This window comes from Spea bombifrons, chromosome 5, assembly GCF_027358695.1.
Source record: "Spea bombifrons isolate aSpeBom1 chromosome 5, aSpeBom1.2.pri, whole genome shotgun sequence".
In the NCBI taxonomy this organism is placed as follows: Eukaryota; Metazoa; Chordata; class Amphibia; order Anura; family Pelobatidae; genus Spea; species Spea bombifrons.
This window is the reverse complement of record NC_071091.1, coordinates 30,353,987-30,372,725: the sequence shown is the minus strand read 5'-3', so window position 1 is coordinate 30,372,725 and position 18,739 is coordinate 30,353,987. Positions and strand designations below refer to the sequence as shown.

At 37.9% G+C, this 18,739-nt stretch overlaps 1 protein-coding gene across 2 annotated transcripts in view; it reads right to left on the bottom strand.

The window, feature by feature from the left end:
- The window catches only part of ATP2C1 (ATPase secretory pathway Ca2+ transporting 1), a 180,918-nt gene extending 165,307 nt beyond the window's left edge, over positions 1–15,611 (bottom strand). Inside the window, exon 1 of one of the 2 annotated variants that reach the window (XM_053468149.1) lies at positions 15,525–15,611. Coding sequence is in view for 1 of the 2 variants with exons in the window: in XM_053468148.1 (XP_053324123.1) it covers positions 15,525–15,545 (21 nt within the window). In the remaining variant the exon portion in view is untranslated. The remainder of the gene's footprint in view (positions 1–15,524) is intronic. The other variant, XM_053468148.1, reaches the window with a different exon arrangement.
- Positions 15,612–18,739: the final 3,128 nt, after the last annotated feature.

Sequence of the window (18,739 nt, the reverse complement as noted above, 5' to 3'; positions counted from 1 at the left end):
AATAATAGAAGGGGGTGTGCTTGAGATATGTGCAGTGTAAATATATTGGTCCAATGGGGGAATTTTTTTTAAGCCCTGTAGATTTTTTAAAAATCCCATTTGCTATGTATTGGGCTAATACGTGGGGCGCTATAGCTTTAAATTTCCACAGTAAAAATGCACCATATTCTCAGAAATAATAGAGGGGCACTTGCTTGAGATATCTATAGTGTAACTGTATTGGTCCAATGGGGGAATCGTTTTTAACCCCTGTAGATTTCTGAAAAATCTCATTTGCTATGTATTGGGCTAATATTTGGGGCGCTATAGCTTTAAATTTCCACAGCAAAAATGCACCATATTTTCAGAAATAATAGAGGGGAATGTGTTTGAGATATCTGCAGTGTAACTGTATTGGTCCAATGGGGGAATTTTTTTTAACCCTCTGTAGAATGCTGAAAAATGCCAGTTGCTGTCTACTGGGATGAAATTTGGGGCACTATAGCTTTAAATTTCCACAGTAAAAATGCACCATATTCTCAGAAATAATAGAGGATGGTGTGTTTGAGATATTTGCACTGTAACTGCATAGGTCCAATGGAGGAATTTTTTTTTAACCCCTGTAGATTTTAAAAAAATCCCATTTGCTATGTATTGGGCTAATATTTGGGGCGCTATAGCTTTAAATTTCCACAGTAAAAATGCACTATATCCTCAGAAATAATAGAGGGGCATGTGTTTGAGATATCTTCAGTGTAACTGTATTGGTCCAATGGGGGAATTTTTTTTAACCCTCTGTAGAATGCTGAAAAATGCCAGTTGCTGTCCACTGGGATGATATTTGGGGCGCTATAGCTTTAAATTTCCACAGTAAAAATGCACCATATCCTCAGAAATAATAGAGGGGCATGTCTTTGAGATATCTGCAGTGTAACTGTATTGGTCCAATGGGGGATTTTTTTTTAACCCTCTGTAGAATGCTGAAAAATGCCAGTTGCTGTCTACTGGGATGATATTTGGGGCGCTATAGCTTTAAATCTCCACAGTAAAAATGCACCATATTCTCAGAAATACTAGAAGGGGGTGTGCTTGAGATATGTGCAGTGTAAATATATTGGTCCAATGGGGGAATTTTTTTTAAGCCCTGTAGATTTTTGAAAAATCCCATTTGCTATGTATTGGGCTAATACGTGGGGCGCTATAGCTTTAAATTTCCACAGTAAAAATGCACCATATTCTCAGAAATAATAGAGGGGCACTTGCTTGAGATATCTATAGTGTAACTGTATTGGTCCAATGGGGGAATCTTTTTTAACCCCTGTAGATTTCTGAAAAATCTCATTTGCTATGTGTTGGGCTAATATTTGGGGCGCTATAGCTTTAAATTTCCACAGCAAAAATGCACCATATTTTCAGAAATAATAGAGGGGAATGTGTTTGAGATATCTGCAGTGTAACTGTATTGGTCCAATGGGGGAATTTTTTTTAACCCTCTGTAGAATGCTGAAAAATGCCAGTTGCTGTCTACTGGGATGATATTTGGGGCACTATAGCTTTAAATTTCCACAGTAAAAATGCACCATATTCTCAGAAATAATAGAGGATGGTGTGTTTGAGATATTTGCACTGTAACTGCATAGGTCCAATGGAGGAATTTTTTTTAACCCCTGTAGATTTAAAAAAAATCCTATTTGCTATGTATTGGGCTAATATTTGGGGCGCTATAGCTTTAAATTTCCAGAGTAAAAATGCACTATATCCTCAGAAATAATAGAGGGGCATGTGTTTGAGATATCTTCAGTGTAACTGTATTGGTCCAATGGGGGAATTTTTTTTAACCCCTGTAGATTTTAAAAAAATCCCATTTGCTATGTATTGGGCTAATATTTGGGACGCTATAGCTTTAAATTTCCACAGTAAAAATGCACCATATCCTCAGAAATAATAGAGGGGCATGTCTTTGAGATATCTGCAGTGTAACTGTATTGGTCCAATGGGGGAATTTTTTTTAACCCTCTGTAGAATGCTGAAAAATGCCAGTTGCTGTCTACTGGGATGATATTTGGGACACTATAGCTTCAAATTTCCACAGTAAAAATGCACCATATTTTCAGAAATAAGAAAGGGGCATGTCTTTGAGAAATCTGCAGTGTAACTGTATTGGTCCAATGGGGGAATTTTTTTTAACCCCTGTAGATTTCTGAAAAATCCCATTTGCTATGTATTGGGCTAATATTTGGGGCGCTATAGCTTTAAATTTCCACAGTAAAAATGCACCATATTCTCAGAAATAATAGAGGGGCATGTGTTTGAGATATCTGCAGTGTAACTGTATTGGTCCAATGGGGGAATTTTTTTAACCCTCTGTAGAATGCTGAAAAATGGCAGTTGATGTCAACTGGGCTGATATTTGGGGCGCTATAGCTTTAAATTTCCACAGTAAAAATGCACCATATCCTCAGAAATAATAGAGGGGCATGTCTTTGAGATATCTGCAGTGTAACTGTATTGGTCCAATGGGGGAATTTTTTTTAACCCTCTGTAGAATGCTGAAAAATGCCAGTTGCTGTCTACTGGGATGATATTTGGGACACTATAGCTTTAAATTTCCACAGTAAAAATGCACCATATTTTCAGAAATAAGAAAGGGGCATGTCTTTGAGAAATCTGCAGTGTAACTGTATTGGTCCAATGGGGGAATTTTTTTCAACCCCTGTAGATTTCTGAAAAATCCCATTTGCTATGTATTGGGCTAATATTTGGGGCGCTATAGCTTTAAATTTCCACAGTAAAAATGCACCATATTCTCAGAAATAATAGAGGGGCATGTGTTTGAGATATCTGCAGTGTAACTGTATTGGTCCAATGGGGAATTTTTTTTAACCCCCTGCGGAATGTTGAAAAATGGCAGTTGTTGTCTACTGGGCTGATATTTGGGGCGCTATAGCTTTAAATTTCCACAGTAAAAATGCACCATATTCTCAGAAATAATATAGGGGCATGTGTTTGAGATATCTGCAGTGTAACTGTATTGGTCCAATGGGGGAATTTTTTTTAACCCTCTGTAGAATGCTGAAAAATGCCAGTTGCTGTCCACTGGGATGATATTTGGGGCGCTATAGCTTTAAATTTCCACAGTAAAAATGCACCATATTCTCAGAAATAATAAAGGGGCATGTCTTTGAGAAATCTGCAGTGTAACTGTATTGGTCCAATGGGGGAATTTTTTTCAACCCCATGTAGAATGTTAAAAAATGACGGTTGCTGTCTAATGGGATGATATTTGGGGCGCTATAGCTTTACATTTCCACAGTAAAAATGCACCATATTCTCAGAAATAATAGAAGGGGGTGTGCTTGAGATATGTGCAGTGTAAATATATTGGTCCAATGGGGGAATTTTTTTTAAGCCCTGTAGATTTTTGAAAAATCCCATTTGCTATGTATTGGGCTAATACGTGGGGCGCTATAGCTTTAAATTTCCACAGTAAAAATGCACCATATTCTCAGAAATAATAGAGGGGCACTTGCTTGAGATATCTATAGTGTAACTGTATTGGTCCAATGGGGGAATCTTTTTTAACCCCTGTAGATTTCTGAAAAATCTCATTTGCTATGTATTGGGCTAATATTTGGGGCGCTATAGCTTTAAATTTCCACAGCAAAAATGCACCATATTTTCAGAAATAATAGAGGGGAATGTGTTTGAGATATCTGCAGTGTAACTGTATTGGTCCAATGGGGGAAATTTTTTTAACCCTCTGTAGAATGCTGAAAAATGCCAGTTGCTGTCTACTGGGATGATATTTGGGGCACTATAGCTTTAAATTTCCACAGTAAAAATGGACCATATTCTCAGAAATAATAGAGGATGGTGTGTTTGAGATATTTGCACTGTAACTGCATAGGTCCAATGGAGGAATTTTTTTTTAACCCCTGTAGATTTTAAAAAAATCCCATTTGCTATGTATTGGGCTAATATTTGGGGCGCTATAGCTTTAAATTTCCACAGTAAAAATGCACTATATCCTCAGAAATAATAGAGGGGCATGTGTTTGAGATATCTTCAGTGTAACTGTATTGGTCCAATGGGGGAATTTTTTTTAACCCCTGTAGATTTTTAAAAAATCCCATTTGCTATGTATTGGGCTAATATTTGGGACGCTATAGCTTTAAATTTCCACAGTAAAAATGCACCATATCCTCAGAAATAATAGAGGGGCATGTCTTTGAGATATCTGCAGTGTAACTGTATTGGTCCAATGGGGGAATTTTTTTTAACCCTCTGTAGAATGCTGAAAAATGCCAGTTGCTGTCTACTGGGATGATATTTGGGACACTATAGCTTCAAATTTCCACAGTAAAAATGCACCATATTTTCAGAAATAAGAAAGGGGCATGTCTTTGAGAAATCTGCAGTGTAACTGTATTGGTCCAATGGGGGAATTTTTTTTAACCCCTGTAGATTTCTGAAAAATCCCATTTGCTATGTATTGGGCTAATATTTGGGGCGATATAGCTTTAAATTTCCACAGTAAAAATGCACCATATTCTCAGAAATAATAGAGGGGCATGTGTTTGAGATATCTGCAGTGTAACTGTATTGGTCCAATGGGGAATTTTTTTTAACCCCCTGCGGAATGTTGAAAAATGGCAGTTGATGTCAACTGGGCTGATATTTGGGGCGCTATAGCTTTAAATTTCCACAGTAAAAATGCACCATATTCTCAGAAATAATAGAGGGGCACTTGCTTGAGATATGTATAGTATAACTGTATTGGTCCAATGGGGGAATCTTTTTTAACCCCTGTAGATTTCTGAAAAATCTCATTTGCTATGTATTGGGCTAATATTTGGGGCGCTATAGCTTTAAATTTCCACAGCAAAAATGCACCATATTTTCAGAAATAATAGAGGGGAATGTGTTTGAGATATCTGCAGTGTAACTGTATTGGTCCAATGGGGGAATTTTTTTTAACCCTCTGTAGAATGCTGAAAAATGCCAGTTGCTGTCTATTGGGATGAAATTTGGGGCACTATAGCTTTAAATTTCCACAGTAAAAATGCACCATATTCTCAGAAATAATAGAGGATGGTGTGTTTGAGATATTTGCACTGTAACTGCATAGGTCCAATGGAGGAATTTTTTTTTAACCCCTGCAGATTTTAAAAAAATCCCATTTGCTATGTATTGGGCTAATATTTGGGGCGCTATAGCTTTAAATTTCCACAGTAAAAATGCACTATATCCTCAGAAATAATAGAGGGGCATGTGTTTGAGATATCTTCAGTGTAACTGTATTGGTCCAATGGGGGAATTTTTTTTAACCCCTGTAGATTTTTAAAAAATCCCATTTGCTATGTATTGGGCTAATATTTGGGACGCTATAGCTTTAAATTTCCACAGTAAAAATGCACCATATCCTCAGAAATAATAGAGGGGCATGTCTTTGAGATATCTGCAGTGTAACTGTATTGGTCCAATGGGGGAATTTTTTTTAACCCTCTGTAGAATGCTGAAAAATGCCAGTTGCTGTCTACTGGGATGATATTTGGGGCGCTATAGCTTTAAATTTCCACAGTAAAAATGCACCATATTCTCAGAAATACTAGAAGGGGGTGTGCTTGAGATATGTGCAGTGTAAATATATTGGTCCAATGGGGGAATTTTTTTTAAGCCCTGTAGATTTTTGAAAAATCCCATTTGCTATGTATTGGGCTAATACGTGGGGCGCTATAGCTTTAAATTTCCACAGTAAAAATGCACCATATTCTCAGAAATAATAGAGGGGCACTTGCTTGAGATATCTATAGTGTAACTGTATTGGTCCAATGGGGGAATCTTTTTTAACCCCTGTAGATTTCTGAAAAATCTCATTTGCTATGTGTTGGGCTAATATTTGGGGCGCTATAGCTTTAAATTTCCACAGCAAAAATGCACCATATTTTCAGAAATAATAGAGGGGAATGTGTTTGAGATATCTGCATTGTAACTGTATTGGTCCAATGGGGGAATTTTTTTTAACCCTCTGTAGAATGCTGAAAAATGCCAGTTGCTGTCTACTGGGATGATATTTGGGGCGCTATAGCTTTAAATTTCCACAGTAAAAATGCACCATATTCTCAGAAATACTAGAAGGGGGTGTGCTTGAGATATGTGCAGTGTAAATATATTGGTCCAATGGGGGAATTTTTTTTAAGCCCTGTAGATTTTTGAAAAATCCCATTTGCTATGTATTGGGCTAATACGTGGGGCGCTATAGCTTTAAATTTCCACAGTAAAAATGCACCATATTCTCAGAAATAATAGAGGGGCACTTGCTTGAGATATCTATAGTGTAACTGTATTGGTCCAATGGGGGAATCTTTTTTAACCCCTGTAGATTTCTGAAAAATCTCATTTGCTATGTGTTGGGCTAATATTTGGGGCGCTATAGCTTTAAATTTCCACAGCAAAAATGCACCATATTTTCAGAAATAATAGAGGGGAATGTGTTTGAGATATCTGCAGTGTAACTGTATTGGTCCAATGGGGGAATTTTTTTTAACCCTCTGTAGAATGCTGAAAAATGCCAGTTGCTGTCTACTGGGATGATATTTGGGGCACTATAGCTTTAAATTTCCACAGTAAAAATGCACCATATTCTCAGAAATAATAGAGGATGGTGTGTTTGAGATATTTGCACTGTAACTGCATAGGTCCAATGGAGGAATTTTTTTTAACCCCTGTAGATTTAAAAAAAATCCTATTTGCTATGTATTGGGCTAATATTTGGGGCGCTATAGCTTTAAATTTCCACAGTAAAAATGCACTATATCCTCAGAAATAATAGAGGGGCATGTGTCTGAGATATCTTCAGTGTAACTGTATTGGTCCAATGGGGGAATTTTTTTTAACCCCTGTAGATTTTTAAAAAATCCCATTTGCTATGTATTGGGCTAATATTTGGGACGCTATAGCTTTAAATTTCCACAGTAAAAATGCACCATATCCTCAGAAATAATAGAGGGGCATGTGTTTGAGATATCTGCAGTGTAACTGTATTGGTCCAATGGGGGAATTTTTTTTAACCCTCTGTAGAACGCTGAAAAATGCCAGTTGCTGTCTACTGGGATGATATTTGGGACACTATAGCTTCAAATTTCCACAGTAAAAATGCACCATATTTTCAGAAATAAGAAAGGGGCATGTCTTTGAGAAATCTGCAGTGTAACTGTATTGGTCCAATGGGGGAATTTTTTTTAACCCCTGTAGATTTCTGAAAAATCCCATTTGCTATGTATTGGGCTAATATTTGGGGCGCTATAGCTTTAAATTTCCACAGTAAAAATGCACCATATTCTCAGAAATAATAGAGGGGCATGTGTTTGAGATATCTGCAGTGTAACTGTATTGGTCCAATGGGGGAATTTTTTTAACCCTCTGTAGAATGCTGAAAAATGGCAGTTGATGTCAACTGGGCTGATATTTGGGGCGCTATAGCTTTAAATTTCCACAGTAAAAATGCACCATATTCTCAGAAATAATAAAGGGGCATGTCTTTGAGAAATCTGCAGTGTAACTGTATTGGTCCAATGTGGGAATTTTTTTCAACCCCATGTAGAATGTTGAAAAATGACGGTTGCTGTTTAATGGGATGATATTTGGGGCGCTATAGCTTTAAATTTCCACAGTAAAAATGCACCATATTCTCAGAAATAATAGAAGGGGGTGTGCTTGAGATATGTGCAGTGTAAATATATTGGTTCAATGGGGGAATTTTTTTTAAGCCCTGTAGATTTTTGAAAAATCCCATTTGCTATGTATTGGGCTAATACTTGGGGCGCTATAGCTTTAAATTTCCACAGTAAAAATGCACCATATTCTCAGAAATAATAGAGGGGCACTTGCTTGAGATATCTATAGTATAACTGTATTGGTCCAATGGGGGAATCTTTTTTAACCCCTTTAGATTTCTGAAAAATCTCATTTGCTATGTATTGGGCTAATATTTGGGGCGCAATAGCTTTAAATTTCCACAGCAAAAATGCACCATATTTTCAGAAATAATAGAGGGGAATGTTGTTGAGATATCTGCAGTGTAACTGTATTGGTCCAATGGGGGGATTTTTTTTAACCCTCTGTAGAATGCTGAAAAATGCCAGTTGCTGTCTACTGGGATGATATTTGGGGCACTATAGCTTTAAATTTCCACAGTAAAAATGCACCATATTCTCAGAAATAATAGAGGATGGTGTGTTTGATATATTTGCACTGTAACTGCATAGGTCCAATGGAGGAATTTTTTTTTAACCCCTGTAGATTTTAAAAAAATCCCATTTGCTATGTATTGGGCTAATATTTGGGGCGCTATAGCTTTAAATTTCCACAGTAAAAATGCACTATATCCTCAGAAATAATAGAGGGGCATGTGTTTGAGATATCTTCAGTGTAACTGTATTGGTCCAATGGGGGAATTTTTTTTAACCCCTGTAGATTTTTAAAAAATCCCATTTGCTATGTATTGGGCTAATATTTGGGACGCTATAGCTTTAAATTTCCACAGTAAAAATGCACCATATCCTCAGAAATAATAGAGGGGCATGTCTTTGAGATATCTGCAGTGTAACTGTATTAGTCCAATGGGGGAATTTTTTTTAATCCTCTGTAGAATGCTGAAAAATGCCAGTTGCTGTCTACTGGGATGATATTTGGGACACTATAGCTTTAAATTTCCACAGTAAAAATGCACCATATTTTCAGAAATAAGAAAGGGGCATGTCTTTGAGAAATCTGCAGTGTAACTGTATTGGTCCAATGGGGGAATTTTTTTCAACCCCTGTAGATGTCTGAAAAATCCCATTTGCTATGTATTGGGCTAATATTTTGGGCGCTATAGCTTTAAATTTCCACAGTAAAAATGCACCATATTCTCAGAAATAATAGAGGGGCATGTGTTTGAGATATCTGCAGTGTAACTGTATTGGTCCAATGGGGAATTTTTTTTAACCCCCTGCGGAATGTTGAAAAATGGCAGTTGTTGTCTACTGGGCTGATATTTGGGGCGCTATAGCTTTAAATTTCCACAGTAAAAATGCACCATATTCTCAGAAATAATATAGGGGCATGTGTTTGAGATATCTGCAGTGTAACTGTATTGGTCCAATGGGGGAATTTTTTTTAACCCTCTGTAGAATGCTGAAAAATGCCAGTTGCTGTCCACTGGGATGATATTTGGGGCGCTATAGCTTTAAATTTACACAGTAAAAATGCACCATATTCTCAGAAATAATAAAGGGGCATGTCTTTGAGAAATCTGCAGTGTAACTGTATTGGTCCAATGGGGGAATTTTTTTCAACCCCATGTAGAATGTTGAAAAATGACGGTTGCTGTCTAATGGGATGATATTTGGGGCGCTATAGCTTTAAATTTCCACAGTAAAAATGCACCATATTCTCAGAAATAATAGAAGGGGGTGTGCTTGAGATATGTGCAGTGTAAATATATTGGTCCAATGGGGGAATTTTTTTTAAGCCCTGTAGATTTTTTAAAAATCCCATTTGCTATGTATTGGGCTAATACGTGGGGCGCTATAGCTTTAAATTTCCACAGTAAAAATGCACCATATTCTCAGAAATAATAGAGGGGCACTTGCTTGAGATATCTATAGTGTAACTGTATTGGTCCAATGGGGGAATCGTTTTTAACCCCTGTAGATTTCTGAAAAATCTCATTTGCTATGTATTGGGCTAATATTTGGGGCGCTATAGCTTTAAATTTCCACAGCAAAAATGCACCATATTTTCAGAAATAATAGAGGGGAATGTGTTTGAGATATCTGCAGTGTAACTGTATTGGTCCAATGGGGGAATTTTTTTTAACCCTCTGTAGAATGCTGAAAAATGCCAGCTGCTGTCTACTGGGATGAAATTTGGGGCACTATAGCTTTAAATTTCCACAGTAAAAATGCACCATATTCTCAGAAATAATAGAGGATGGTGTGTTTGAGATATTTGCACTGTAACTGCATAGGTCCAATGGAGGAATTTTTTTTTAACCCCTGTAGATTTTAAAAAAATCCCATTTGCTATGTATTGGGCTAATATTTGGGGCGCTATAGCTTTAAATTTCCACAGTAAAAATGCACTATATCCTCAGAAATAATAGAGGGGCATGTGTTTGAGATATCTTCAGTGTAACTGTATTGGTCCAATGGGGGAATTTTTTTTAACCCTCTGTAGAATGCTGAAAAATGCCAGTTGCTGTCCACTGGGATGATATTTGGGGCGCTATAGCTTTAAATTTCCACAGTAAAAATGCACCATATCCTCAGAAATAATAGAGGGGCATGTCTTTGAGATATCTGCAGTGTAACTGTATTGGTCCAATGGGGGAATTTTTTTTAACCCTCTGTAGAATGCTGAAAAATGCCAGTTGCTGTCTACTGGGATGATATTTGGGGCGCTATAGCTTTAAATTTCCACAGTAAAAATGCACCATATTCTCAGAAATACTAGAAGGGGGTGTGCTTGAGATATGTGCAGTGTAAATATATTGGTCCAATGGGGGAATTTTTTTTAAGCCCTGTAGATTTTTGAAAAATCCCATTTGCTATGTATTGGGCTAATACGTGGGGCGCTATAGCTTTAAATTTCCACAGTAAAAATGCACCATATTCTCAGAAATAATAGAGGGGCACTTGCTTGAGATATCTATAGTGTAACTGTATTGGTCCAATGGGGGAATCTTTTTTAACCCCTGTAGATTTCTGAAAAATCTCATTTGCTATGTGTTGGGCTAATATTTGGGGCGCTATAGCTTTAAATTTCCACTGCAAAAATGCACCATATTTTCAGAAATAATAGAGGGGAATGTGTTTGAGATATCTGCAGTGTAACTGTATTGGTCCAATGGGGGAATTTTTTTTAACCCTCTGTAGAATGCTGAAAAATGCCAGTTGCTGTCTACTGGGATGATATTTGGGGCACTATAGCTTTAAATTTCCACAGTAAAAATGCACCATATTCTCAGAAATAATAGAGGATGGTGTGTTTGAGATATTTGCACTGTAACTGCATAGGTCCAATGGAGGAATTTTTTTTAACCCCTGTAGATTTAAAAAAAATCCTATTTGCTATGTATTGGGCTAATATTTGGGGCGCTATAGCTTTAAATTTCCAGAGTAAAAATGCACTATATCCTCAGAAATAATAGAGGGGCATGTGTTTGAGATATCTTCAGTGTAACTGTATTGGTCCAATGGGGGAATTTTTTTTAACCCCTGTAGATTTTAAAAAAATCCCATTTGCTATGTATTGGGCTAATATTTGGGACGCTATAGCTTTAAATTTCCACAGTAAAAATGCACCATATCCTCAGAAATAATAGAGGGGCATGTCTTTGAGATATCTGCAGTGTAACTGTATTGGTCCAATGGGGGAATTTTTTTTAACCCTCTGTAGAATGCTGAAAAATGCCAGTTGCTGTCTACTGGGATGATATTTGGGACACTATAGCTTCAAATTTCCACAGTAAAAATGCACCATATTTTCAGAAATAAGAAAGGGGCATGTCTTTGAGAAATCTGCAGTGTAACTGTATTGGTCCAAAGGGGGAATTTTTTTTAACCCCTGTAGATTTCTGAAAAATCCCATTTGCTATGTATTGGGCTAATATTTGGGGCGCTATAGCTTTAAATTTCCACTGTAAAAATGCACCATATTCTCAGAAATAATAGAGGGGCATGTGTTTGAGATATCTGCAGTGTAACTGTATTGGTCCAATGGGGGAATTTTTTTAACCCTCTGTAGAATGCTGAAAAATGGCAGTTGATGTCAACTGGGCTGATATTTGGGGCGCTATAGCTTTAAATTTCCACAGTAAAAATGCACCATATCCTCAGAAATAATAGAGGGGCATGTCTTTGAGATATCTGCAGTGTAACTGTATTGGTCCAATTGGGGGAATTTTTTTTAACCCTCTGTAGAATGCTGAAAAATGCCAGTTGCTGTCTACTGGGATGATATTTGGGACACTATAGCTTTAAATTTCCACAGTAAAAATGCACCATATTTTCAGAAATAAGAAAGGGGCATGTCTTTGAGAAATCTGCAGTGTAACTGTATTGGTCCAATGGGGGAATTTTTTTCAACCCCTGTAGATTTCTGAAAAATCCCATTTGCTATGTATTGGGCTAATATTTGGGGCGCTATAGCTTTAAATTTCCACAGTAAAAATGCACCATATTCTCAGAAATAATAGAGGGGCATGTGTTTGAGATATCTGCAGTGTAACTGTATTGGTCCAATGGGGAATTTTTTTTAACCCCCTGCGGAATGTTGAAAAATGGCAGTTGTTGTCTACTGGGCTGATATTTGGGGCGCTATAGCTTTAAATTTCCACAGTAAAAATGCACCATATTCTCAGAAATAATATAGGGGCATGTGTTTGAGATATCTGCAGTGTAACTGTATTGGTCCAATGGGGGAATTTTTTTTAACCCTCTGTAGAATGCTGAAAAATGCCAGTTGCTGTCCACTGGGATGATATTTGGGGCGCTATAGCTTTAAATTTCCACAGTAAAAATGCACCATATTCTCAGAAATAATAGAGGGGCACTTGTTTGAGATATCTGCAGTGTAACTGTATTGGTCCAATGGGGGAATTTTTTTCAACCCCCTGTAGAATGTTGAAAAATGGCAGTTGCTGTCTACTGGGCTGATATTTGGGGCACTATAGCTCTAAATTTCCACAGTAAAAATGCACCATATTCTCAGAAATAATAGCGGGGCATGTGTTTGTGACATCTGCAATGTAAATGTATTGGTCCAATGGGGAATTTTTTTTTAACCCCCTGTAGAATGTTGAAAAATGGCAGTTGCTGTCTACTGGGCTGATATTTGGGGCGCTATAGCTTTAAATTTCCACAGTAAAAATGCACCATATTCTCAGAAATAATAGAGGGGCATGTGTTTGAGATATCTTCAGTACCATTACATAAGTTATGGTGGGTAAAAGGTGATGGAAACCCTTCCACTTAAATTTAAGGGGTAGTAGAAGTATTATTAAACACTCATCTACAGACACCAGACAAGCCAGAAGGCTTGTTTTTCCCTCAGAAAGCTCATGGTGCTTTCACAACCACAAGGGATTCTGGGTAGACGCATGCAAATAAGGTTAACAATTATCACCTTTGGCTCTATATCCACTTTATACATGGATCCCTTGAAAGTAATTGCCCGCTGTACAAGACAGCCTTTATACAAAACTCGGGAAGAGGTACAATAGCCAGATCACCACTCATGGACAGCTGTTTCGTCCTTCATGGGACTCATCAGCATGAGGTTGTGATACTGGCTTAATAGTTGAGGCTTGGGGTAGCTAAGAAATACCATTACATAAGTTATGGTGGGTAAAAGGTGATGGAAACCCTTCCACTTAAATTTAAGGGGTAGTAGAAGTATTATTAAACACTCATCTACAGACACCAGACAAGCCAGAAGGCTTGTTTTTCCCTCAGAAAGCTCATGGTGCTTTCACAACCACAAGGGATTCTGGGTCACCACTCATGGACAGCTGTTTCGTCCTTCATGGGACTTGGTGTCTGTAGATGAGTGTTTAATAATACTTCTACTACCCCTTAAATTTAAGTGGAAGGGTTTCCATCACCTTTTACCCACCATAACTTATGTAATGGTATTTCTTAGCTACCCCAAGCCTCAACTATTAAGCCAGTATCACAACCTCATGCTGATGAGTCCCATGAAGGACGAAACAGCTGTCCATGAGTGGTGATCTGGCTATTGTACCTCTTCCCGAGTTTTGTATAAAGGCTGTCTTGTACAGCGGGCAATTACTTTCAAGGGATCCATGTATAAAGTGGATATAGAGGCAAAGGTGATAATTGTTAACTTTATTTGCATGCGCCTACCCAGAATCCCTTGTGGTTGTGAAAGCACCATGAGCTTTCTGAGGGAAAAACAAGCCTTCTGGCTTGTCTGGTGTCTGTAGATGAGTGTTTAATAATAGTTCTACTACCCCTTAGATATCTGCAGTGTAACTGTATTGGTCCAATGGAGGATTTTTTTTTAACCCTCTGTCGATTTTAGAAAAATCCTATTTGCTATGTATTGGGCTAATATTTGGGGCGCTATAGCTTTAAATTTCCACAGTAAAAATGCACCATATTCTGAGAAACAATAGAGGGGCATGTGTTTGAGATATCTGCAGTGTAACTGTATTGGTCCAATGGGGGAATTTGTTTTAACCCCATGTAGAATGTTGAAAAATCCCATTAGCTGTCCACTGGGCTGATATTTGGGGCGCCATAGCTTTAAATTTCCACTGTAAAAATGCACTATATTCTCAGAAATAATAGAGGATGGTTTGTTTGAGATATTTGCAGTGTAACTGTATTGGTCCAATGGGGGAATTTTTTTTAACCCCATGTAGAATGTTGAAAAATCCCATTTGCTATTTATTGGGCTGATATTTGGGGCACTGTATCTTTAAATTTCCACAGTAAAAATGCACTATATTCTCAGAAACAATAGAGGGGCATGTGTTTGAGATATCTGCAGTGTAACTGTATTGGTCCAATGGGGGAATTTTTTTCAACCCCCTGTAGAATGTTGAAAAATGGCAGTTGCTGTCTACCGGGATGATATTTGGGGCACTATAGCTTTAAATTTCCACTGTAAAAATGCACCATATTCTCAGAAATAATAGAGGGGGTTGTGTTTGAGATATGTGCAGTGTAACTGTATTGGTCCAATGGGGGAATTTTTTTTAACCCCACGTAGAATGTTGAAATATGACATTTATCAAGTACTGCACTGCTATTTGGGGTGCTATATCTTTAAATTTCCACAGTAAAAATGCACCATATTGTAACATATTATATAGGGGTGTGTGTGTGTGAGATATGTGCAGTGTAAATGTGTTGGTCCAACGGTGGAATTTTGTCATATATGCAGAAATGTAATAAAAGCGATATTTACCTTTAAATTGTTTAATAAACGTATCTAATTTTGCAGGGAGATAAACGTATCTAATTTTGCAGGGAGATATAAATCCACTAAATATTGTAACATTATATGATTATAATCACATTTCCAGGTCTAATGCACCTTTTGCTAATCTAAAGAAAAAGCGTCTGATGGCATGACCACTGATTTGAAAGTGTCTGATAGCTTGACTCCAGTCACCGGCAGACAGCCGGTAGTTTGCTGCTTGGTACCGGGAATGTTTGGTAACAGCCAGATGAACGATCGCGGACAACAAAGCAAAGCAAAGCAACGATCCGGTATAGAGCAGACCCGTAGTTCTTCAAACAGGTTGCACATCCCCAGCCTTAATCCACATTGGGAACCCAGATCCTTTAAACTGCTTAGACAGACTACGCTCCCCAGTCCACAGCTCACTCCAAATACACCATACGCTTTTATATACTACGTGATGTTTATGTAACCCACACAGCTACAATAAAAACGCACACTATCAGTAACACATCTTCAATCAGGCACATGCTCCCCAACACAGGCAATTTAAACCCCGTGATACTCACTCCACGGCTTTCGAGCCGCATCTGGCTCTTTAATCTGTCTCCCCTTCCTGTTCAGAAAGCGTTCCCGTGAATCAATTGCGCATGCGCGAACGGGAGGCCGGCTTGATAAATGACTGCGCGTGTGCAGAAACAGGGCTGTTGAGCGAGTTCAGCGCGCATGCGCAGGAGTTGTCGCCGCTTAATTAGTAGCGGATAAAGTCTGATTCTTGTAAATTGCCGTTTGTGGAGAAGCAGACGCTGGTTTGTCCTGGGAAGTGACCGCAGCCTTTATGCTCGTGATTATGATGCCGACAATTGTCTGTTACAGAAGCGCAGCTGGATAGTTCTCTGCGGACTGTACATTTCTAACTGATAGAAATGAGAGGGAAAAAAATTATATAATACCAACGATGTGGGAATAAATGGATAGTAAAGCCTTATGAAATCCGGGGCTAGTTTGTATCTATGGTCTAATCACTGAAATCATTATAGAGATTACTGAATAACTATGGGATTTAAAGGGCCATGACCTTTTTAGGCTTAAAAGATGTCAATATGGCTTCTTTTGTTTGAATACGGTATAAATGAGTGTTGTTAGCTTTTGCGTACGTTTTAAGTAGCTCCTTCCTGTGTGCATGCACCAGGTGCGAGGGTTTGAATCCCGCTTAGACCTGTTGGCGTCATCAGTAGCCTAGTTTGCAAATTTTGGAAACAAATCGACACTAAAACATTGTTGCTCTGAATGGGTTCTGGTCTGACTAGAACTCATTTTGAGTCTCTCTCTCGTCCTGTGATTCATGCTTTTACCACCATTCCTTAGGGTAAAGGGGCCAAATGACTACCCAAACACCAATGGTGGCCTACAACTGTTTCTTGTACATGTCCAAGGGACGGAAGGACATGGAGGAAAAAAAATGAAGGTTACCAATAACAGATTGCATTATTTGTTTGAGGTCAACATGGGGCCCTACTGTTATTGGTCTCTGAACTCGTCATTTGTCCTGTAGGTATCCCTTTGCATCCTGCTAAGCCCAACTGTGGTTTTGTGTTTCTGTAGCTTTGATGAGCACAGATTGTATATCACCTTCTAAGAGCCAGCTGTTGATAATTACTAAAAATATGGGCTTCTCTCCCTGGAAGTACCTTTGCACAAGATCTCTCATTTGATCTAGCTGTAGGCATACACGGATACCTTGCCACCATCTGTCCCACTGAAATAGATGTAGTAAACTCTGCTTACTTTAAAAAGTACATTGTATATTCTCCAAACTATAATAAACAATCATGATCCAAATGTTAACGGTTTGAAATGCAGAAAACAAAAATAAAAAGACCTTTTGTATCCTATTCCCTAATAATGAGGGACTACCCCTCCCATAAATCAAACACAAAAAAAGAATAGGGATCCTAAGTAGGTAAGACTCAACCTTTAATAAACATTTCTAAAATAAAACCATAAAAATGAAATATATATGAAGTATTCAGCATTTACACTAAATAGTTAAAAAGAGGAAACCTAATTTGGAAAGCTGTTAGCCAGCTACCGTAAACCGCTCCCTGTCCTGCATCTAATCATCCACCTAGTTGACCTAGTGATTCAAAGAACCTATTCTAATGAGCTGTAGTGGCGGAAAGCTGAGCCGGCTTCCTCAGGGGTATCAAGCACATGATCTCTTGTCATCCTTCTAAAGGAAGCAGTGGTCGACAGTACCTCCCAATCCAACCTCTGTGATGTAAATAGTACAGAGGGACAAGCACTCTGCCCTTGGCCAACATATGGGGCAAACTTCAACAGACACAAAAACAATATATCTATTGTCCATATCTGACACTCATCAATATTAAAAACATTAAAATGTATATTTATGTATAATAGTCTTTTGATTTGACTGTTTAATTGCTCTAAAAGAATGGCTATAAAATTAATACATGTGCAGGGATATAGTGGCTCCACCTTTTACTTTCAATTACCAGGTCGATTGATATAAGATATAAATCAACTGCTGGAGGGTTAATCTCCTGTATCCTCTGCTCAGGAACAATCAATTAGGTGTATAACGATTCACCGATATGAATACTGGATACATTGTTTTTGTGCCTGTTGAAGTTTGCCCCACACATAGAGTTGGGGACTTGTTGGCCTGTGAGCCAGTAAGATTCAGGAGGGCTGGACACCTAACCATCACACCTACATGAGCTTGTTGAACATCCCATTCCATAAAATGTCCGAACTTCCAGACAAACTGAATATCTGTGATAAGAAGGTAAGAAACAATGTGTTAGCTAACATAAAACAGACACACAGTGATAATAGGACAAAGGACAGGCTTTTTATGTCTCAGCCTTTTGATCCTTAACACAGAACTCAACCCAAGTGTCATTTCACTTTTCTTCAAAGAAAATTATTTTGTGTGTGTGTCCAAGACCTTGAGATGCCCTCATCCAATCTTTCTTCAAGTTTATTGTCATAGGTCCTTCTCCAACTCTGATGGTAAAGTGTGGGCTGAAAACAGTTTTTTTTAACTAAAGATCTACATTTTGGACAAAAGGTCTTTACCTGATTAGTGTTAATAGAGGGATGAAGTATACATCGCCATAGTTGTGGGTTTTGGTATGATTGTTTGAATTAATTGACCACAGAGTAGACATTCACTTGAAAAGCAACCTTCTCTTTCAGTCAGTAAGTATGTTAATTATGATGTCTGCTTCACATATCTTGTAATAATCTCACATTAGGTTACATATTCTCTCACAAAGCCACATATATGGGGTTTACCTGCTAGTAAGATAATACAATAATACATGACTTGGACATCGTCAAGTCGATAATATTGTGGGCTAGTGATTTCTAACTATTTATGTGTATCTCTGCTTGTCCTTGTGTTAGCACAACTGGAAATGAGCTTGAAACAGTAATAGATTAAATCTACAGGAGATCAATTAAAGTTTCACACAATCCTAATGTAACACACCAGCCTTGAAGGAGATTCTCTTTTTAATCTGTAATGTGCAGTAAGTATTGCATTCACTATGGCAACCACTCATAGAATTTAAAAGATATTGAGAATTATTATTATCCATACCATGCATGTTTAAATTTCAGACTATGACCTTGTGTCCTAATATTTTTGAACTGCTTTCAAAAAAAAATTTGAGATGCTCACCAATAATGGGTAGCCACTTCATAGCCCACCCTACAGTGCATCCCCACTCGCAAACATCTCAAGTTTTAGCTC